The sequence below is a fragment of the Rana temporaria genome, chromosome 5 (assembly GCF_905171775.1).
Source record: "Rana temporaria chromosome 5, aRanTem1.1, whole genome shotgun sequence".
NCBI classification, from domain to species: domain Eukaryota; kingdom Metazoa; phylum Chordata; class Amphibia; order Anura; family Ranidae; genus Rana; species Rana temporaria.
This window is the reverse complement of record NC_053493.1, coordinates 390,726,855-390,751,007: the sequence shown is the minus strand read 5'-3', so window position 1 is coordinate 390,751,007 and position 24,153 is coordinate 390,726,855. Positions and strand designations below refer to the sequence as shown.

Below are 24,153 nucleotides of genomic sequence, written 5' to 3'. Positions count from 1 at the left end.
TGTCGGGTGAGGTAGTGTACCTTGGTGGTCTGTTGTCAGCTCACGGCGGGTCCTCCACCGAATGCCACCTCTCCCAGACCAGGTCATGGTCCTCCAGCCTATCCCGAATCCTAGCTGTCATTTTTTCCATAAGCTCTACATCCTTGACCCTAGCATAAAGGGCTTCCTGGGGTGGGGGCGTTGGTTTCTTCCAATAAAGTGCTATCAGGCACCTCGCAGCTGTGGTTATGTGTCTCAGGAGTTTCTTATAGGTTTTAGCTATGCGGGGTTGGGATAGGCCCAGTAGGAACAGCTTCGGGGAGAGGGGTATGGGTGCCTCCACGAGGCGGGTCAGGAGCTCTTGCACCCGAGTCCAAAACTGGACTATCAAGGGACAGGTCCAGTAAATGTGGAACAATGTGCCCCTGGCCTGGTTGCACCGCCAACATCGGTCAGAGGTGGAAGGATAAATCCTGTGGAGGACGTCTGGGGTCAGGTACCAAAAGAACAGCACTTTATACGTGTTTTCCTTATAGAGGGTGCAGATTGAGCTCTTGGCCGCCTGCCTCCAGACCGCCCTCCACTCATCCTCTTCGAGCTCCCCTCCCAGCTCCTTCTCCCAACGGAGCATGTAGGTGTGTTTGCCTTTAGTTTGTAAGGGGTATTCATTTAGAATTTGATAGATATCTGATATGAGGCCCCTGCGGGCTGTGCCCTCGAGTATGATGCGGTCAAATGGGGTCGGTTTTGAGAAAAGGAGTCGGGGGGCCATCGTGTGGGCGTAGTGGCGGATCTGTAGGTAGCTGAAAAAGGCTTGTCGTGGAATGTCGTGTTTGGCTTGGAGCTCAGTGAAGGAGTGGAGGGTGCGGGATCTGGGGTCTACTAGGTGACCAAAGTGAAACAAATTTCGCGATGCCCAGGGCCATGACATCTGGTGGGTGAGCGATCAGCGATTTTTATTGTGACTGCGACAATATGGCGGACACATAGGAGACTTTTGATGTTATTTTGGGACCATTGTCATTTATACAGCGATCAGTGCTATAAAAATGCACTGATAACTGTGTAAATGACACTGGCAGTGAATGGGTTAACCACTAGGGGGCAGGGAAGGGGTTAAGTGTGTCCTAGGGAGTGATTCTTACCGTGTCCCTTTTTTTCCCCACAAATAGTGCTTTCCTTTGGTGGTATTTGATCACCTCTGCGGTTTTTATTTTTTGCACTATAAACAAAAATAGAGCGACAATTTTGAATAAAATGCAATATTTTTTACTTTTTGCTATAATAAATATCTCCAAAAAATCGATATAAAAAAAAAATTTCCACAGTTTAGGCCGATACGTATTCTTCTACATATTTTTGGTAAAAAAAATAGGGGATAGGTTTATTTTATTTTTATTAAATTTTTTTACTAGTAATGGTGGTGATCTGCGATTTTTATTGTGACATTGCAGCGGACATTTCGGACACTTTTGACACATTTTTGGGACCCTTCACATTTATACAGCGATTAGTGCTATAAAACTGCACTGATTACTGTGTAAATGTGACTGGCAGGGAAGGGGTTAACTCTAGGGGGTGCTGAAGGGCTTAAATATGTTTCCTAGAGAGTGATTCTAACTGTAGGGGGGAGGGGACTCACAAGGGGAGGAGACCGATGTGTGTTCCTCTGTACTGGGAACACACATCAGTCTCCTCACCTGACATTACCGTGGATCTGTCCGATCAAGTCCGATGTGAGCTTTTGGTCGGAAATTCCGACCGTGTGTAGGCTCTTTCGGACTTTTCCTTTCGGAATTTCCGCCAACAAAAATTTGAGAGCTGGTTCTCAAATTTTCAGACGGAAAAAATTCCGATCGGAAATGCCGATCGTCTGTAGCAATTCTGATGCTCAAAATTCCGACGCATGCTCGGAAACAATTCGACACATGCTCGGAAGCATTGAACTTCATTTTCTGGGCTCGTCGTAGTGTTGTACATCACTGCGTTCTTGACGGTCGAATGTTCAGAGGACTTTTGTGTGACCGTGTGTATGCAAGCCAAGCTTGAGCGGAATTCCGTCGGAAAAACCATCCAAGGTTTTTCCAACGGAAAATCCGATATCTGTATGCGGCATTACTGACACTAATTAAAAAAAAAAATATCCTGCCCAAACAATAATGACCTTGACCTTTTGACCCTTACTTGACCCAAACACTAACCCTGGCACTGACCTAGATCAAACCTTGATCTAGGTATTTTTTCCTCATTTTTTTATTTATTTATTTGTTTTTTTATTTGTTTGTTTTTTTACAAACTGTTTTTTACTTTCTGCAAGGAAAGAGAAAGATACATTGGGCTTGATTCAGAGAGAATTTACGCCGGCGTATCTATTGATACGGCGCGTAAATTCAAATCTGCGCCGGCGAAATTTGCCTAAGATCCGACTGGCGTAAGTCTCTTACGCCATCGTATCTTAGTTGCATATTTACGCTGGCCGCTAGGTGGCGCTTCCGTCGCTTTCAGCGTAGAATATGCAAATGCGCTGGATACGCCGATTCAGAAACGTACGTGCGCCCGGCGGAATTTTTTACGTTGTTTGCGTAAGGCTTTTTCCGGCGAAACGTTGCTCCTGCTATATGAGGAGCAACCAATGTTAAGTATGGACGTCGGGCCAGCGTCGAATTTTGCGTGGTTTGCGTAAGTCGTTCACGAATAGGGCTTTGCGTAAATTACGTTCACGTCTAAAGCATTGACGATTTGCGGCGGAATTTCGAGCATGCGCACTGGGATTCTTTCACGAACGGCGCATGCGCCATTTGTTAGAGACGTCATTTACGTGGGGTCATGTTTTATTTACATAAAACACGCCCACCTCTTGCAAATTTGAATTCGGTGCGCTTACGCCGGCTGATTTACGCTACACCGCCGCAACTTACGGAGCAAGTGCTTTGTGAATACTGCACTTGCCCGTCTAAGTTGCGGCGGCGTAGCGTAAATAACATACGCTACGCCCGCACAAACTTACAGCGGGCTACGTGTCGGGCGGGCTTTGTATCTTTCCTCTCCATTTCCAGAAAGAAAAACACAGGGACTGGCTTTTCAGTGACTGATCACTGCGGTACCCAATCCAAAGCTACCACGGCGATCAGGTGACCCAGAATCTGGAGATCTGGGTCTCGAGCGTTAGTTCAGGGCCTGGGGGTCTCGGTGAAAGTCTCTGTGCCGGAAGTGTGCCATGTGGAGATGCACATATATGCGGCCCCACGGAAAAAAAGACTACTTCCGCGAGGCTGCATATATGCTTTATGTTTGGGTGAAGGGGTTAATCTTGAATGCTACTGACCAAGCAACTACAGAGGACATCTCACACCGGTACACCTTTAAGCCCTCATTCACACAAGGCGGACTACGTCGCTACGGAGTCCGCCAGCTCGGCAGGAGATCTCTCCGCTGAACTGGCGGATGACAAGTCCCTCTCCGCTCACTGAGCGGGGAGGGGCTTGTGCAGCGCCACTGTCTCCTATGGAGAGATCTGATGAAAACGGACAGCATCGCAGATCAGATCGGGGTCGGATGTCAGCGGACATGTCTCCGTTGACATCCGACGCTCCATAGGATTGCATGGAGCGGCCGTTCAGGACCGCCGACAAAACTGACAGAGAGAACTGAACAGTCCGACCGTGTGAAAGGGGCCTAAAGCAGAACTAAGCTGTATCTGAGATTGACAAACTGAAAACAATATTTAATTAATTAATTTTTAATATTCAATGCAAACTCACCCATCCATCCATGTCTCCATGCTTTATTTGTATTGAGAAATCGCTTTGAAAAACCCTCCTTGGCATTTCTAGCCATGGCTACTGTACCTGTTGCCGAGAATGTATTTCCAGCACGACAGCATCGCGCTGATTCTCGGCGACAGGGTGCCGACATCTCACACTCGCTGGAATAGAAAAAGCACATTCCAGTGAGCGCGTCATAGAAGCGACGGGGATCCGACTTGGATTCCCGCCAATTCTAGCCGGCATTTGGTATGAACCATGAGGGGGAAGTCCACGCTAAATTTTAAATAAAAAAACGGCATGGGTCCCCCCCCCCCCCCCAGGGGCATACCAGGCCCTTAGGTCTGGTATGGGTTGTAAGGAGAACCCCCCTACGCCGAAAAAACGGCATGTGGGTCCCCCTACAATTCATACCAGACCCGTATACAAAGCACACCGCCCGGCCGGTCAGGAAAGGAGTGGGGACGAGTGAGCGCCCCCCCCCTCCTGAGCCGTACCAGGCCGCATGCCCTCAACATGGGGGGTTGGGTGCTCTGGGGCAGGGGGGCGCCCTGCGGCCCCCCCACCCCAAAGCACCCTGTCCCCATGTTGATAAGCACAGGGCCTCTTCCCGACAACCCTGGCCGTTGGTTGTCGGGGTCTGTGGGCGGGGGGCTTATCGGAATCTGGGAGCCCCCTTTAATAAGGGGGCCCCCAGATACCGGCCCCCCACCCTAGGTGAATGAATATGGGGTACATCGTACCCCTACCCATTCACCTGGCGGAAAAAAAATGTAAAAATAATACACTACACAGGGTTTTTAAAGTAATTTATTAGTCAGCTCCGGGGCCCCCCTCTCTTCTTTAGCTCTTGAGTGAGGGCAGATGTTTCATGTAGTATTTACTTCCTGCAATCCAACTGCCCTTAGCTCAGGCATGCAGACAGGAGGGTGTGCTTAGCTGAAAAAGCACTTGGTATAATTCACAGCACTTAATCTAGAACAAAAAAAATATGTAGTTCATGTCATTGAACCTGAAATGGATCTATTATTATGACACTGGTCCAAAGCCCACTAGCAAATCCACCAAGGACTGGCTCAAAAATAAGAAATGGAAGGTTGTCTGCTGGCCTAGACAAAGCCTTGATTTAAATCCCATTGAAATGTTGTAGGGGGATTTCCATTGGACAGTTCATGGAAATGCACAATCATCTTACAACCAAAGGAAAGTTTTATGGAGAAGTGGTGAAAAATTAAAAAAAGTTGATTTCAGAGACTGGTTAGCAGGAATGCCAAAGTCTAGCCCTGATTTCATGTCTCTTCCTATCAGTGGCGGCTGGCGCTCAAATTTTTTTGGGGGGCGCAAAAAAAAAAAATTGCAGCCTCACTGTGCCCATCAAATGCAGCCACTGTGCCATGCCATCAAACGCAGCCACTGTGCAGCCACTGTGCCATCAATTGTCACCACTTTGCAATGCCATCAAATGCAGTCACTGTGCTATGCCATCAAACGCAGCCACTGTGGCATCAATTGTCACCACTGTGCCATGGCATTAAACGCAGCCACTGTGCCATGGCATTAAACGCAGCCACTGTGCCATGGCATTAAACGCAGCCACTGTGCCATGGCATCAAGCGCAGCCACTGTGCCATGGCATCAAGCGCAGCCACTGTGCCATGGCATCAAGCGCAGCCACTGTGCCATGGCATCAAGCGCAGCCACTGTGCCATGGCATCAAGCGCAGTCACTGCGCCATGGCATCAAGCGCAGTCACTGTGCCATGCCATCAAACGCAGCCACTGTGCCATGCCATCAAACGCAATCACTGTGCCATGCCATCAAACACAGCCACTGTGCCATCAATTGGCACCACTGTGCCATGCCATCAAACGCAGCCGTTGGCTCTGATAGGCACTTCCGCACAGCCAACCAGCTGCCGTTATTCAGGTGGCCGGCGCTCAAGTTCCGGCCATCTGAATAGACCAGCGGCAGCTGGCAACAATGACATACATTCATGCAATGCATGTTTTTTTATGACTACAGTTTTCTTTAACTGAACAGCTAGAACAGAGGATGGAACTGACTTGTGATGTCTTCTGTTATGCAGTGAGCCCCAACAGCGAGGTGAAAGTTGCTTCGGCGGTCCGGCGGAGCAGTATGACCAGCAGCAGCAGTAGCGGATACTTCAGCAACAGCCCCGCCCTCGGCAACAGCCCACCTGTAGTACTCTGCAATCCGAGGTCTGGTAAGTGCATCACTTCTTCTCCACAGGTTTGCACTCCTAGTTAACAATGTACAAAGATTTTGGGTCCATTTTATTGTTTTGATTTTACATTTTTTGACCATTCTGATTTCTTTACTTACAGGCTTGCTGCAGCATACAGACATTTTAGATAACTTGTGCACTTCCAACCTTGGCGCAACAGTTTTCTGGTCCAGCATTACTTTATCTCTGACCTATCTGGTGTGTTCCTTGGCCTTCATGATGCTGTTTGTTCACTAAGGTTCTCTAACAAACCTCTGAGGGCTTCACAGAACGGTTGTATTTATACTGAGATTAAATTACACACATGTGGGCCCGGATTCAGTAACGAGATACGACGGCGTATCTCCTGATACGCCGTCGTATCTCTGAGTGCGGGCCGTCGTATCTATGCGCCTGATTCAGAGAATCAGGTTACGCATAGATTTCCCTAAGATCCGACCGGCGTAAGTGTCTTACACCGTCGTATCTTAGGCTGCATATTTACTCTGGCCGCTAGGTGGCGCTTCCGTATAGTTAGGCAATTAATATGCTAATTAGGTATTTACGCCGATTCAGAAACGTACGTCCGGCTGGCGCATTTTTTTACGTCGTTTACGTTCGGCTTTTTTCGGCGTAAAGTTACCCCTGCTATATGAGGCGTAGCTAATGTTAAGTATGGACGTCGTTCCCGCGTCGAGTTTTGAAAATTTTACGTCGTTTGCGTAAGTCGTTCGCGAATAGGGCTGTACGTAAGTTACGCTCACGTCTAAAGCAATGACGACTTGCGGCGTAATTTCGAGCATGCGCACTGGGATTTTTTCACGAACGGCGCATGCATCGTTCGTAAAATACGTCAAATACGCGGGGTCACCATAGATTTAAATAAAACACCCCCCACACATCATCCCCATTTGAATTAGGCGGGCTTACGCCGCACAACATACGTTGCGCCGCCGTAAGTCCTTTCTGCATACGGAACTTGCGCCCTAAGTTACGGCGACGTACCGTATCTAACATACGTTACACCGGCAGATACTGCATTGTATCTGAATCCGGCCCGTGGACTCTATTTACTAATTAGGTGACTTCTGAAGGCAATTGGTTCCACTAGATTTTAGGTAGGTGTATCAGAGTAAAGGGGGCTGAATACAAATGCACAGCCTAATTTTTCGCATATTTATTTGTTACAATTTTTATAAACCATTTATCATTTTCCTTCCACTTCACAATTATGTGCCACTTTGTGTTGGCCAATCACATAAAATCCCAATAAAATACATTTAATTTTTTGGTTGTAACATGACAAAATTTTGAACATTTCAAGGGGTATGAATACTTTTTCAAGGCACTGTATCAGTCAGAACTGAAACTGATAGCCTAAGATACATCAGGAAGGACAGCCTACTCGTCCAGTTCTTTATACAAGCATTGCTACAATGCGCCTTTCCACCGTGCCTCTTTTCTTTGACAATCTGGTCATCCTGGAACACACCTGCCTGGGGTAATGGAACACACTGCTGTCTCTTTACTACTTCCCACATACAGAAATGATGGTGAACAAAAATAATTTACCTCGTGATGGTCAGGTGTCCACAATTCTATGTCATTTCAGTTGTCTTTTATTAAAACTCCTAACAGAGTTCTTGGGAGGAGCTACTACACTGACTGTTCACTTGTGTGTGTACATTGAAGGGGTTGTTAACACTCAAGGTTTTTCACCTTAATAAATTCTATACATTAACCACTTAAGGACCCCTTCACGCCGATATACGTCGGCAGAATGGCACGACTGGGCACATAAACGTATAGGTACGTTGATCTTTAAGCCCAGCACGCCCGCGACCCGGTCCGAAGCTCCGTGACCGCGGGACTCGCGGACCCGATCGCCGCTGGAGTCCCGCGATCGCCGCTGGAGTCCCGCGATCGCTCCCCGGAGCTGAAGAACGGGGAGAGCCGTGTGTAAACACGGCTTCCCCGTTCTTGACTGTGGCGGCTGCATCGATCGTGTCATCCCTTTTATAGGGGGACACAATCGATGATGTCACACCTACAGCCACACCCCCCTACAGTTGTAAACACACTCCAGGTCACACATAACCCCTTCAGCGCCCCCTGTGGTTAACTCCCAAACTGCAACTGTCATTTCCACAATAAACAATGCAATTTAAATGCATTTTTTGCTGTGAAAATGAAAATGGTCCCAAAAATGTGTCAAACTTGTCCGAAGTGTCCGCCATAATGTCGCAGTCACGGAAAAAATTGCTGATCGCTGCCATTAGTAGTAAAAAAAAAAGAAAAATAATAAAAATGCAATAAAACTATCCCCTATTTTGTAAACGTTATCAATTTTGCACAAACCAACCGATAAATGCTTATTGCGATTTTTTTTTTTACCAAAAATAAGTAGACGATTACGTATCGGCCTAAACTGAGGACATTTTTTTTTATATATATATATATTTTTGGGGGATATTTATTATAGCAAAAAGTAAAAAATATTGCATTTTTTTCAAAATTGTCGCTCTATTTTTGTTTATAGCGCAAAAAATAAAAACCGCAGAGGTGATCAAATACCACCAAAAGAAAGCTCTATTTGTGGGAAAAAAAGGACGCCAATTTTGTTTGGGAGCCACGTCGCACAACCGCGCAATTGTCAGTTAAAGCGACGCAGTGCCGAATTGCAAAAAGGGGCAAGGTCCTTTAGCTGCATTTTGGTCCGGGTCTTAAGTGGTTGAGGTCAAAAACCTCCTGTGATGCAGCACCCCCCATAGCCTCCACTTTACTTACCTGAACCGGTCCAGCCACAGGGACAAGCACACCCGCTCCAGACGCTGCCTCGGGTCCTGATTGGATAGATTGATAGCAGCGCAGCCATTGGCTCCCGCTGCTGTCAATCAAATCCAATGACACAGGAGCAGGGGGGCGGGGCCGAGCCCTGCTGTCTGTGTCAATGGACGCAGCAGCAGGACACGGGAGCGCGCCTGCACGAGTGCCCTGAGTGCTCTCCACTCTAGAAGAGGAGGAGCCAGGAGCACCACCGAGGGACCCCAGAAGAGGAGGATCGGGACCATTCTGTGCAAAACCAACTGCACAGAGGAGGTAAGTATGACATGTTTGTTTTTTGTTTTTGTCTTTTTAAAACAAACCTTTACATATCCTTTTAACATTAAAGGGGTTGTAAACCCTCCTTGTTTTTTCTGGCAGTCACAGGCCCCCCTGTTTTTACTCACCTGAGCCCTGGAATGTCCCACGGCGAGGACGTGCTGTCTCTCTGCCCGGGGTTCTCGGCTCTTGATTGGATAGATTGATAGCAGCGCAGCCATTGGCTCCCAGTGCTGTCAATCAAATTTAATGCGGGAGCCGAGTCCTGCTGTCTGTGGCTATGGACGCCGAATGATGGACTCTGGAGCACTCCCGCCAGGTAACCCCCCGGGAGAACGCTTCTCCTAGGGGGGTTATCTGATGTGGGGAGGAGCCGCCGGGGATCCCCAGAAGACAGTATTCGGGGCCACTCTGTTCAAAATAAGTTGCACAGTAGAGGTAAGTATGACATGTTTGTTGTTTAAAAAAAAAATGTAACCTTTACAATCACTTTAAGCTATTGGGTGCTGTTAACAGAATTTCTAAAACGGAAGATTTTGCTTTTGAAAAATGCCAGAGCTGGATTGGTGTAAACAGCAAATATAATAAATAAAACAAATAATAACCATATTTAATTACTTGTTGTTTTTTAAATGTTACTTTTAGTTCCTTAGCCTAATAACGAGAATATATAAAAGAACCTATACATTCCCTTTAGAGATTACAGTTCCTGTTTAAGATTTATCGTCCCTTTGAAATGTCACTGTGGTTAGCTGATAGCTTACATCTGGTTAAACCAGTATAAAGACTTTCACACTCCCTGAGCCTGCAATGTATAGAGGAAAACTGCCAACCTTCACAACATTCCTCTGCTAAGTGTTTGTCAATCATCTGTCACTGGTGGATGTGCTGGGCGAACACAATCATTGGGCAAGCCCTCTGCATTTTTATCCTGTGTCTTTTTTTACAATCTGCTGTCAAAGATAAAAAACCACAAACACACACAGGCCACAGAATGAGCTATGTGGAAAGGGCGCTTTATAAAACACGGCTAAAAATGACACAAGGAACAAAACATTCACTGTATACAGTCCCATTCATACTTGTGCATTGCATTTTATTGCACGTAAAGTGTTTGGGCAAAATAAAGATTAGGCACTGCGTCGCTTTAACTGACAATTGCGCGTCCTTTTTTTTCCCCACAAATAGAGCTTTCTTTTGGTGGTATTTGATCACCTCTGCGGTTTTTATTTTTTGCGCTATAAACAAAAATAGAGCGTCAATTTTGAAAAAAAATCAACATTTTTTACTTTTTGCTATAATAAATATCCCCCAAAAAGATATAAAAAAAATTATTTTTTCTCAGTTTAGGCCGATACGTATTCTTCTACCTATTTTTGGTACAAAAAAAATCGCAATAAGCGTTTATCGATTGGTTTGCGCAAAATTTATAGCGTTTACAAACTAGGAGATAGTTTTATTGCATTTTTATAAAAAAATATTTTTTTACTACTAATGGCGGCGATCAGCGATTTTTTTTCGTGACCGCGACAATATGGCGGGCACATCGGAAATTTTGACACATTTTTGGGACCATTGTCATTTTCACAGCAAAAAATGCTATAAAAATGCATTGTTTACTGTGAAAATGACAATTGCAGTTTGGGAATAAACCACTAGGGGGCGCTGAAGGGGTTAAGTGTGACCTCCTATGTGTTTCTAACTGTAAGGGGGCGGGGCTGAACGTGTGACGTCATTGATCGTGTTTCCCTATAACAGGGAACAGACGTTCAATGACAGCGCCACAATGAATAACGGGGAAGGTGTGTTTACACACACCTCTCCCCGTTCTTCAGCTCCGGAGGACCGATCGTGGGACACCGGCGGCGATCGGGTCGCGGAGCTTTGGACCGGGTCGCGTGCACGCGCCGGCGGGGTGCGCGACCCCACGGCTGGGCTTAAAGGGCCACGTACAGGTACGTAGATGTGCCCAGCCGTGCCATTCTGCCGACGTATGTCGGCATGAAGGGGTCCTTGAGTGGTTAAGCATGTTTAAAAAAAAATTGTAAATAAGAGAAGTACTGTACCGGTTGATGATCTAGAAATCCAATGTGCTTCTAGCTTCCTGTTTGGGCTGACAACACAGTGGGGTTGATTTACTAAAAGTGGAGAGTGCAAAATCTATTGTAGCTGTGCATGGTAGCCAATCAGCTTGTTCTATTAAAGTGGAGGTCCGGTAAAAAAAATTGAAAGTCAGCAGCTACTAACACTGTAGCTGCTGTTTTTTTTTTTTTTTTTTTTTTTTTATTTACACATCATACAAGGCTGGTCCACATGAACCACATCAACAACGATACAACAGCTGTAGTCAGCGTACATGCATATAAATTTAAGTGGTATCGCCTAAACATAACAGTATGCAACCGTGGCACAGCCTCCCATTTCTTTTCCGTTTTCTAAGAGCGAAATGAGTTAAGAAAAAAGAAGGAAGATTGCCGGAACTGCTCAAGTAAGCAGACCAGCAAGGTGAAAATATAGGGGTAGTTGGAGGAGCGGGGGTGGGGGGGGGGGTAGGGAAAAAGAAGAAGGGGGGGGGGGGGGCTCGCGATCATGGACATCCATCTTCATCTGGTTTTCTGTTTCCGGTGGTTGCCCCGGCCCCGCACCCATGAGGGCTTCGGGGCAGGTACAGGAGAGTCAGACTAACTGCGGGGTTTGATGTTCACCTCTGAGGGCCTGGCCCTCCTCTGAGTATTTGAACATTGTCCAAAGCTGCCACGTCTGGGAGTATTGTTCGTTTCTATCTTGTTTTGAAAGGACCAGATCTTCTAGCCAGCTAATCTCGTCCACCTTCTTCAGCCACATGGTTACAGTCGGTGGGTGCGGGGACTTCCAGCACAATGGAACGCAGGCTTTAGCAGCGTCCAGCAAGTGTCTTACAATGGATTTTTTATAGATCCGCGCCGGGGTGTCTGTCGCGTGGAGCAGAAAGTATGCCGGGTCATCCGGCACCCTGCGATCCGTGAATTTTTGAGTGATTCGCCTGATTTCTTCCCAGTATGGCCTAATACGTGGGCACGACCAAAAAATATGCATCAGAGTCCCCTTCTCTAGCTGGCATCTCCAGCAAAGGTCCGATACGTTTGGAAACAGTTTATTCAGCACGACTGGTGTTCTATACCACCTTGTCAGCAGCTTGTAATTAGTCTCCTGGACCCTAGCACAGATCGATGATTTGTGCGTGAATGTTAAAATATGTTGTCTCTTATTAGTTGTGAATTGGGATCCCAGGTCTTGTTCCCACTTCCCAAGGCTCGGGAGTTGGTAGCTTTCTGGGGGCTCCACCAGTAGTGCGTGAAGCAACGAGAGCGCATGAGGTAGCGCTCCCGTCTCTTCGCACATCTCCTCCAGTGACGTAAGGGTATGGCCTGCGGGGGGGGTGTCATGGTCCTAAGGAAGTGGCTCAGCTGGCCGGCCCTCAAGAAGTCCAGCCGAAAACTGCCCGAGCTGTCCATCAACTGCGCTAACGTCTTCCATCTGCCCGACTCGCTGAAGTGTGAGGCCTGGAAATAACCCGACTCGCTCAATGTGGTAAACCTGGCATCATTAAGTCCGGGCGTAAAGTCTGGGTTGCCCAGAATAGGGCGCAGGGGTGAAATTTCCGACGCAAGACGGCCCTGTCTCAGCATCCTGGAGCAGATTTTTATGGTGTTTCCTATTATCGGGTGATGGTGTACGTCTATTCGTTGTAGGGTTTGGCACCACGGGGCGCGTCTCAGTAGGACCTCGCTCTGCTCCTGTTCCAGTTGGGGCCAAAGTTTGAGTGAACTGTGACGGCACCAGTCTATAAGCCGATTTAGCTGCGCCGCCTGGTAGTACGTTTTTATGTTTGGCATAGCCAGTCCCCCGTTTAGTTTGGGTAGGTAGAGTACTGCTCTCTGTACCCGGGGTCGTCTCCCTGCCCACAAAAACTCCCCGAATGCGGTCTGCGTTTGCTTAAAGTATGTCGTCGGGATGTGAATGGGGAGAGCCTGTAATAAATATATAAATTTCGGCAGTATGGTCATCTTTAGGATGCTGTTCCTCCCGAACCACGAGTGTAGCCCCGTGGTCCACTCATTCAGTAGCCGCTGGACTGTCTTAAGTAGGGGGGGGAAATTAAGTTTGTAAATGTCAGAAAGTTTCGGCGGGATGCGCGTACCCAGATATGTCAATGCTACGTCCGTCCATTTCAGTTTAAAGTCCTGTTTAAGTCGTCTTAGTTGCTGTTGTGGAATCCCCACTCCCATCGCCTCAGATTTTGTAAAGTTAATTTTTAAGTTGGCCAACCGGCCATATTCTTCGAATTCCCGCATCAAATTTGGAAGGGACACCGCTGGATTGGTCAGGGAGAACAGCATGTCATCAGCGTAGGCTGAAATTTTATAGTGACCTTCCCCCGCCGTAATCCCGGAGATATTTGGGTTCCGCCTGACGTGTTGCAGAAAGGGCTCTAGGGTCAGAGCGAACAGGAGGGGTGACAATGGGCATCCCTGCCTAGTCCCGTTAGTGATCGGGAATGGGTCCGACAGTGTGCTGTTCGCCCTCACCCTGGCCGTGGGATTCGTATATGCCGCCGTTATCCAGTGTAGCATCCTCCGCCCCACCCCCACATGTTTTAAGGTGGAAAACATGAATTGCCAATTCACTCGGTCGAATGCCTTTTCGGCATCCGTACCTACAAAAACGCATGGGACCTTTGTCTTGTTTGCTACATGTAACAAGTTCAGTACCTTAGTCGTATTATCCCTGGCCTCTCTGGTTGGGACAAAGCCCACTTGATCCAGATGTATAAGGTCAGGGAGATATTGTTGGAATCTGGTGGCAATCATTTTCGTGAATATTTTTATGTCGGTGTTTAGTAAAGATATGGGGCGGTAGCTGCCACACTGACTGGGGTCCTTACCCTCCTTATGAATTACTGCTATCTGTGCCTGCAGGGTGTCTATATGAAATGTGCCCTCTGATCCCACCGTGTTAAACAGGTTTACCATCCGGTTACCTAGGGTCGGGAGTAGGGCTTTGTAATAAGCCGTGGTGAGGCCATCCGGGCCTGGGGCCTTGCCTGGTTTTGATGATTTTAGCGCCGCTTGAATTTCTGACAGGGTGATTGGCTCTTCCAGTGTCTCCCTTATGTCTGATGTCAGTGTCGGCATGCAGGAGCTGTCTAGGTATGCAGATGTCAAGTCTCGGTCTGGGTCCGCTTGCGGGGAGGGGAGGTTGTAGAGATGGGAGTAGAAGGTCTTAAATTCTTGTGAGATTTGGTGTGGTACTGATAGCTTTTTCCCATCCCTTGCCACTATATGTGGGATATATGACGCCATGTTTTGCTTGCGGATCGCCTGTGCTAGCATCCTCCCACATTTGTTACCCGACTCATAAATTTTCCTCCTGCACACCTGCATCGCTGCCTTTGCCTTGTAGTGTAATAATTCTGTGATCTGCATGAGGTAGCGCTCCCGTCTCTTCGCACATCTCCTCCAGTGACGTAAGGGTATGGCCTGCGGGGGGGGGTGTCATGGTCCTAAGGAAGTGGCTCAGCTGGCCGGCCCTCAAGAAGTCCAGCCGAAAACTGCCCGAGCTGTCCATCAACTGCGCTAACGTCTTCCATCTGCCCGACTCGCTGAAGTGTGAGGCCTGGAAATAACCCGACTCGCTCAATGTGGTAAACCTGGCATCATTAAGTCCGGGCGTAAAGTCTGGGTTGCCCAGAATAGGGCGCAGGGGTGAAATTTCCGACGCAAGACGGCCCTGTCTCAGCATCCTGGAGCAGATTTTTATGGTGTTTCCTATTATCGGGTGATGGTGTACGTCTATTCGTTGTAGGGTTTGGCACCACGGGGCGCGTCTCAGTAGGACCTCGCTCTGCTCCTGTTCCAGTTGGGGCCAAAGTTTGAGTGAACTGTGACGGCACCAGTCTATAAGCCGATTTAGCTGCGCCGCCTGGTAGTACGTTTTTATGTTTGGCATAGCCAGTCCCCCGTTTAGTTTGGGTAGGTAGAGTACTGCTCTCTGTACCCGGGGTCGTCTCCCTGCCCACAAAAACTCCCCGAATGCGGTCTGCGTTTGCTTAAAGTATGTCGTCGGGATGTGAATGGGGAGAGCCTGTAATAAATATATAAATTTCGGCAGTATGGTCATCTTTAGGATGCTGTTCCTCCCGAACCACGAGTGTAGCCCCGTGGTCCACTCATTCAGTAGCCGCTGGACTGTCTTAAGTAGGGGGGGGAAATTAAGTTTGTAAATGTCAGAAAGTTTCGGCGGGATGCGCGTACCCAGATATGTCAATGCTACGTCCGTCCATTTCAGTTTAAAGTCCTGTTTAAGTCGTCTTAGTTGCTGTTGTGGAATCCCCACTCCCATCGCCTCAGATTTTGTAAAGTTAATTTTTAAGTTGGCCAACCGGCCATATTCTTCGAATTCCCGCATCAAATTTGGAAGGGACACCGCTGGATTGGTCAGGGAGAACAGCATGTCATCAGCGTAGGCTGAAATTTTATAGTGACCTTCCCCCGCCGTAATCCCGGAGATATTTGGGTTCCGCCTGACGTGTTGCAGAAAGGGCTCTAGGGTCAGAGCGAACAGGAGGGGTGACAATGGGCATCCCTGCCTAGTCCCGTTAGTGATCGGGAATGGGTCCGACAGTGTGCTGTTCGCCCTCACCCTGGCCGTGGGATTCGTATATGCCGCCGTTATCCAGTGTAGCATCCTCCGCCCCACCCCCACATGTTTTAAGGTGGAAAACATGAATTGCCAATTCACTCGGTCGAATGCCTTTTCGGCATCCGTACCTACAAAAACGCATGGGACCTTTGTCTTGTTTGCTACATGTAACAAGTTCAGTACCTTAGTCGTATTATCCCTGGCCTCTCTGGTTGGGACAAAGCCCACTTGATCCAGATGTATAAGGTCAGGGAGATATTGTTGGAATCTGGTGGCAATCATTTTCGTGAATATTTTTATGTCGGTGTTTAGTAAAGATATGGGGCGGTAGCTGCCACACTGACTGGGGTCCTTACCCTCCTTATGAATTACTGCTATCTGTGCCTGCAGGGTGTCTATATGAAATGTGCCCTCTGATCCCACCGTGTTAAACAGGTTTACCATCCGGTTACCTAGGGTCGGGAGTAGGGCTTTGTAATAAGCCGTGGTGAGGCCATCCGGGCCTGGGGCCTTGCCTGGTTTTGATGATTTTAGCGCCGCTTGAATTTCTGACAGGGTGATTGGCTCTTCCAGTGTCTCCCTTATGTCTGATGTCAGTGTCGGCATGCAGGAGCTGTCTAGGTATGCAGATGTCAAGTCTCGGTCTGGGTCCGCTTGCGGGGAGGGGAGGTTGTAGAGATGGGAGTAGAAGGTCTTAAATTCTTGTGAGATTTGGTGTGGTACTGATAGCTTTTTCCCATCCCTTGCCACTATATGTGGGATATATGACGCCATGTTTTGCTTGCGGATCGCCTGTGCTAGCATCCTCCCACATTTGTTACCCGACTCATAAATTTTCCTCCTGCACACCTGCATCGCTGCCTTTGCCTTGTAGTGTAATAATTCTGTGATCTGCTTACGGATAATATTCAGGTCCGAACCCACCTGGGGAGTCGGATTCTGTTTATGTTGGGCCTCCAGTATGTGTAGCTTAGCAAGCAGGGCATTTAACTGCTCTGTCCTTACTTTCTTCAGCCTGGATCCATGTTTAATCAAAAGTCCCCGCACAACCGCCTTATGGGCTTCCCACACCACACCTGCAGTACTATCTTGTGTCATGTTCGTATCAAAATAGTGTCCCACCTCCCTGACTACTTCCGCCATGGTGTCCGAGTCTTGTAATAGGCTCTCGTTCAGTCGCCAGGTCCGTCTCTGTGTGGTCTGGGCTTCTGCTAGGGCGTAGACTAATGTAATCGGGGCGTGGTCAGACCACGTAATGGGTCCGATCTTTACCTCCTTGATCGCGTCCAACTGCCTGTGGGGAACTAGAAAGTAATCTATCCGCGAATAGGAGCCATGCGGTTTAGAGTAGAAGGTATAGTCCCTCTCTCCAGGGTGGAAGAGGCGCCAAGTATCGATCAGCTGAGCTGAGTGCAACGCCGCATGTATCCGTTTTCGAGAGTCTCTAGAGGTTGAGGAAGTGCCCGTCGACGTGTCCTCCGACGGGATCAATGGGATGTTAAGGTCACCCCCTATGATTAGTTGGCCCTCCGCAAAGCGTGTCAGTTTGCTCAAGTGTCTGGTCAGGAATGTGTCTTGGTGATCATTGGGGGCGTATAAGTTCGCGAGGGTGACCTGCGTTTGGCCGATTTTGCCCTTCAGAAAAAAGTAGCGCCCTGCTTCATCCAATTTAGCTTCCCCGAGCGACCATGGAATTCTGGCCGAAATCAATATGGAGACCCCCCGGGACTTTGATTCTGTATAATTGGAGTGGTATACTATGGGGTAGTATCTTTTTTTTAGTAGGGGTAGATTTTGGTCTCTAAAATGTGTCTCCTGGATCATAATTACATCCGCCCCCAGGCGGCGCATGTCGTGTAGGAGCATTCTCCTCTTTTCCGGGATGTTTAATCCCTTAGCGTTCAGAGATATCACTTTTAGTCTGTCCATGATCGCGAGTCACCAGAGGGCGAGCCCTCTGACCCTAATAGGTAGGGAGGGGTCAGGGCGGGGGGGAGGGGTCAGGGAGGGGGGGGGGTCCAGTCCTCACACTACGTGTGACTGGGAAAGTAGAGGGGAGTAGGAGGGGGTAGTAGCGGGGTAGAGAGTAGGGTATAAAGATTTAGGAGGCCTACACAAAGGCGTGTGGCCAAGGTAGAAATACTAATGTAGCTCAAATAGCTAAAAGCACTCTCCAGTGAGTCACTGGCAATTGAGCGCAGGCCTAGGTGGGTAGGTGGCTGGACAGGACCGATAGAGCAAGCTCCCGGTACCCCGCCCCCCCCTCCACCGGCAGTTGATGTCGTTAAGATTAAAGTCCACATTGCAATCAAGTATAACACACGTGTAAGGATCAACACAACATTCTTATAGAGGTAATATTAAGGTGGAAACAAGAGGAACAATTAAAGATAGGGTCATAAAGCTCTTCAAACAAATTAAACCCAGAAGGTCTTTACAACACGTCTCCCAGCTTGGGGTGCTAACTCCCCTCCTCCCTCCCGGGGGAGAGACCCCCGCCAAGCATCTTAACAGCATGCCATGTCTATTACGTGAGACTATTTCAGTGAGCAGCCGCACCATCCACTTCCCTCCCCGCCCCCCCTCCCCCCCTTTCACGTTATTTCCTTCCCCCCCTTTCACGTTATTTCCTTCCCCATACACCGTATGCCTAGCTCTGCATCATAGCGCTTCTGATGCACACCCTCTCTGTTCTGTTCCACATCCCTCCCACTGTATGGCATGTCCCAAAATACAGCCTGGTACTATGGCCATTCTCTCTCTTGAGGCACGGGGGGGGGGGGGAATCCTTCCGTACTACGGGGTCAGTACGATGTACTCATGTGCTGCGGAGTTGTTACGGTCCAGCAGGGAGTGCCAGTGTCAGGTTGGCCGAGGCCCTGTATCGCATGGTTCTCCCCAGTTCTTCACAAACAGTAAACCAAAGGAAGGGGGGGGATAATTGCCAACCTCCACCCTCCACCCCCGTGGCCGAGTAAAGTGTGGGCTGCAGCCGAGGGCCTGTCCAGCTAAGTCTGTGCCTGCGGGTGTGCTCTGATATCTCGGGCCAGTGTGGTAGGAGGCTTGCAGCAAACCTTGAAAAGGAGGGGGCAGATGCGGGACAGTGTACTCCGATATCTCAGCATGCCAGGACATCATGACCTATACAAGGGGGGATTCCAGCAGCTCCTAGTGACGGCAGGGATAGTGTGTCGTGTACGGGGGTACGGGGATGTAGCGTGTACTGTGGGCTGCGGCGCAAGGCCTACTCACGTCACCCCTGTAGTGCGTCTCCGGATGGTACTCGTCGGTGTCGTCTGTCCTGGCGTCTCTGGCGATGCTGTGCTGCAACTCTGTAGCTGGAGGGCCCCGATCTTCCAGGTGCGCGTGGTAGGATTTGTAGCCAGTCCGGGATCTGCACCGGCTCCGCTCCCAGGAATCCGAATAGTCCAGGCAGGTCCGCAGGGGACTGTACCGTGTAGGCCCTTCCGTCCTTCCTGAACGTGACCGAGAGTGGATAGCCCCACCTGTATGTGAAGCCCAGTTGTCTGGCGAGTTCCAGCGCTGGCTTCAGCATTGCCCGACGGCGGAGAGTTGCTCTGGACAGGTCTGGTAGGACTGTGACCGGTGCTCCGTCAACGCACACTTCGCCGCGTTCCCATGCTCCACGGACAATTCGCTCCTTTTGGGCATACCTCAGCAGCCTGCAGAGGACATCACGTGGTCTATCTAGGTCTTCCAGTCTGGGGCCCATCACTCGATGTGCTCTATCGATCTCCACCACTGCCGTAGGCTCTTCCAGGATTTCCCGGAATAGCTCCTGGATCTTCTCCTCCAGGTCCTCTGCCTCTACCGTCTCCGGCACTCCCCGAAGCCGCACGTTGTTGCGGCGACTTCGGTCCTCCACGTCCTCCAGGTGGAGCTGTAGGGCGATCGCCGCGTCTCGGTGCTGGTCCCTCGCCCGTTCCAGGCCCACCACCCGTTGTTCCAAGGCTGAGAATGACACCTCACCCGATGTCACCCTTTCCGTCAGCGTGGACACCTCCGCCCTTACTTCCTGGAAATCGCGGCGGTGAGTTTCCTCAAGTTTTAGTATCAGGGCTTCTATATTGGACCGCGTGGGTAGGGCCTTCAGCAAGGCCCGGATCTCTTGCTCTGTCGAGGAGCCCCCCGGGGAGGAGGACGGGGAATCCATTTGTAGGTCCGGGGGTCTCGGGGCTGCCGCTGGCTCGGGAGTCTGTTCCGGTTCGTCAAGGGACAGAAGCCACTCACCACCCTCTCGTGCGTCTGCCAGGTTGGCCCTTGCTGTGCCTCGTGGTGCCGTCGCTCTGGCCCCCGGGGAAGCCTGAGCCTGGTACTGGAAATACTGGTGTAAATCTCTCGCTGGCGTGTTAGATCTTGTCACCCGGGTGTTAGTTTTAGTGTTGCGCTTCTTAGTCGATTGCATGCCGACTTTTCTGCTGTTTTGGCCGGTAAAGGGGAGGACAAGGCCGGGAGCTCGAGGAGAAAGCAGCTTCACTCAGCCATGTCCAGGCCACCGAACACCGTAGCTGCTGACTTTTAATAAGGACACTTACCTGTCCTAGTCGCCAGCGATGTTGGCCCCCGACGAGGCCGATCCCTCGATCCTGGCAGCTCCATGCACCGCCATCCACAGTAAGGGAAACAGGCAGTGAAGCCGTGCGGCTTCACTGCCGGTTTCCTACTGCGCATGCCCGAGCAGCGTGGCGCTTTGTAAATGGGCCGGCTGCTTTCTGGGACACACACAGTTGGCAGAAGGCAGCGCGCCCCATTCACAAGAAAAAACAGAGTGTAGGAAGGAGAAGAAGATCCACCGCGGAGGATGAAGAGGCAGATTAGGGACTTCCGCCTAGCAACCGCTATTTCAGGTAAGTAAAACATTTTTTTTTTATTATTTTTTTTGGTGTAAACTTTTTTTCAGGGTGGAACTCCACTTTAACCACTTAAAGCAAAGTTCCACCCAAAAGAAGAGTTGATCTGAAGATCGGCTGGGGTGCCGATATCATGGGCCACCTGGACAGGTAAGTGCCCTAAAAAAAAAGTTAACAACTACAGTATTTGTAGCTGCTGACTTTAAAACATTTTCACCCAGGCTGGACCTCTTCTTTAAAGGGGTTGTAAAGGTAAATAATGTATTTCCTAAATAGCTTCCTTTACCTTAGTGCAGTCCTCCTTCACTTACCTCATCCTTCCATTTTGCTTTTAAATGTCCTTATTTCTTCTGAGAAATCCTCACTTCCTGTTCTTCTGTCTGTAACTCCACACAGTAATGCAAGGCTTTCTCCCTGGTGTGGAGTGTTGTGCTCGCCTCCTCCCTTGGACTACAGGAGAGTCAGGAGACCCACTAAGACACAGCTCCTTTCTCTATCTGCAATGTAGAGAGCGTCCTGACTCTCCTGTGCAAACTTTGATTCTGCTTTTTTCATAGGAGTTATTTGGTCTTTAACATTATAGACATATCACTGGTCTCTTTTGTATACATCAGAAGCAGTGCCGCCAGCAACCATTGGGTGGCGCATGGATACACACAGTTGTACAGAACTGTGAGAAAGATTAATACATCAGAAGCAGTACCGCCGGCAACCACTGGGTGGCGCATGGATACACACTACAGTTGGACAGATCTGCAAGAGAAGCCCAGGCATCCATCCAGCGGCGTAGGCTGCTGACGTCGGTTCCGATATCGGCGCCATTTGCGTTCCACGCTAGTTACGTGGTACCGGCCGTGAAACAGATGAATCGCGGGTCAACCCACGGGGAGATCTTGGGCGGGGAGAATCGAGATTGCGATTCTCTGCGCGATTAATCGTGAAGCTCTAGTATAAGTAAGTTGTAGAAATATAGACATTGAAAATTGTAGTGACCCTGTTGTACGATGCTACATAATATATTGTTGCTTTACAGAATAAATACAGAAATTCTAATCGTTTTATTAGAAAGTGCATGTCCAGGAAAGGCCTTTATTGTCAGCAACCAGCCCATATATATATATATATATATATATATATATATATATATATATATATATATATATATATATATATATATATATATATATATACACAAGTATCTGTTGATCATCAAGGGCCATGACCTCCTTTTTTTTGTTTTTGACTGTAAATGCCTTTTCTCCATCTTTTAACCTGTAATATTAATATTATTATTTGTATTTATTTTTTATCATGCAGTTTTAAAGAGGCCAGTCACACTGGATGAGCTCCTGGCCCCTGGGGCGCCATACATAAGGAAAACCCTGACTGTGAGTAAGACGCACTTAAGTGAACTGCCTTAACTGGGTACATAGGTGTGCACACCAGGTGTGCCGGCTGTGCCTGGGCACACCCTAATCTCCCCATGCGCATTAGCATTATCGCTCTGTGTGCCAGCAGGAAGATGGGAAAGAACTCCTGGTTGCCGGCTCTGCTTTCACTGTTCCGGTAGGGAGAGCAATATGCCGGGGTCATATACAGTGGAACCTCAGATTGCGAGTAACGCGGTTAACAAGCGTTTTGCAATACGAGCATTGTATTTAAAAAAAAATCCTTACTCGGTTTGCAAGTGTTGTCTCACAAAACAAGCAGGATTCAGGCCAAATCGGTGTGCAGTACCGCGTTTGGCCTGAGCAGATCGGCGCCATTCGGAAATGCATGGAAAGGCCCGAGGACAGCTCGGCTGACCTCGGGAACGGAGTCTTTCTGAGGTTAGCCAAGGTGTCCTCGGGCCTTTCCGGTCGTTTCCGAGGCTCTCCAGCGCCCCCCACCTCTGGCCGCATGCGGTATTGCATGCCATTGAAGTCAATGCGGAACAAATTATTTTAGTTTCCATTGACTTCAATGGGGAAACTCGTTTTGATATGCGAGTACTTTGGATTATGAGCATTCTCCTGGCCTGAAACGGATTATGCTTGTAATCCGAGGTTCCACTGTATATGTAGACACACACGTGTGTTTTGAGCTTTAGGCTGGACACCCTAATGCAATAGGCTACGCACATCTCTGACTGGATATAATAATATATGCAGTTCTTCTATAATAACTATGTACAGTTTAGTAATAACCTGCTTTTTCTTGTCCCTTTTTGTTTGTGCAGGTTGTCAGTGATGCGGTGGGATGGGGATTTGTGGTACGGGGAGAAAAACCGTGTCATATACAAGCTGTGGACCCCACTGGACCGGCTGCTTCTGCAGGGGTGAAGGTACGTTCATCCCACTATTGTCTATAGAATTGTTAGTATGTAGACCAGCTCCAACCAAAACCTTTTTTGTCTTCCTTTTGACTAGAGAAGGGTTAGATTCTCTGTCCAGTTTTTACTGTTGTCTTTGTTTTGCTGGGGAGATTTACAATCCGATTAAGGCTATTATTATTTTTTTGATGCTGTACATACCTTTGTACAGCATATTCACCCGTGCATCTGGGTTGCGAGTCCCGCGGGAGTGGGCGTTCTTAACATGTCTGTGATTGACGTTTTGCCCAAAAACGAGCTCCCCCCCGTCGCGTAAGCCGCGTCACGATTGGCGAAAGGAGCCGAACGGCGATGCGCAGTATAGCGCCGACTCGCCGTTCGGCTCCTTTCGCCAACCGTGACGCGGCTTACGCGACGGGGGGAGCTCGCAACCCAGATGCACGAGAGAATATGCTGTACAAAGGTATGTACAGCATCAAAAAAATAATAATAGCCTTAATCGGATTGTAATGTGGGGGGGCAGTGTAGTAAAAAAAAAAGTAGTTTTTAGGGTGAACCACCCCTTTAATATAATCATCTGATATGATAAAAGGCTATAAGAAAGACAAGACATGATTAGATATCTTTATGATCGAGATCGAAAACAACAAAAGCACATGTGTTTAGTAAGTAGAGTGGGAAGTAGTCTGCATACCTGATGATAGGATTTTATTGCTCTCTGTATTATCAAGAACTCTATCACCTGTTGTCACCAGGACAGGACATCAAGGGAAATATCTCCAGCAAGGACAAGCATAGCAAAAAAAACTTGACAGAGGTTCTGACCCTTACCCGCTTTATCAGGAAAAAAATGGGTTAATGGGGACAAAGACTAGAAGTAAGATGATGACAGAGGATCTACAGCAGGGGTGTCCAAACTTTTTTCAAAGAGGGCCAGATTTGATGAAGTGAACATGCGCGAGGGCCGACTATTTTGCCTGACATTCTTTGAACCCATAAAATTTGGTCTAAGGGTGTTCCTCTAACTAATACACGGCCCAACAAGAATTCTGTTGCCTTTGTGGCTGTGTGTGGTGAAGAGATGAGCTTGGGCGTGTTATTTGGCTATACTAGAGGTCGACCGATATGGGTTTTTCTCTGGTCGATGCCAATGCCGATTATTTGGAAATTGGGGCGGCCGATGGCCGATATGTGTTGCCGATTTTTGCGGACGATATTTTA

General features: G+C 48.6%; 1 protein-coding gene across 2 annotated transcripts in view; it reads left to right on the top strand.

The window, feature by feature from the left end:
- Positions 1–24,153, top strand: part of DEPTOR (DEP domain containing MTOR interacting protein) — a 173,754-nt gene that overhangs the window by 129,720 nt on the left and 19,881 nt on the right. For both annotated transcript variants that reach the window (XM_040354915.1, XM_040354916.1), the window contains exons 7-9: positions 5,830–5,967; positions 21,939–22,009; positions 22,840–22,944. In XM_040354915.1, the coding sequence (XP_040210849.1) occupies positions 5,830–5,967; positions 21,939–22,009; positions 22,840–22,944 (314 nt within the window). The remainder of the gene's footprint in view (positions 1–5,829; positions 5,968–21,938; positions 22,010–22,839; positions 22,945–24,153) is intronic.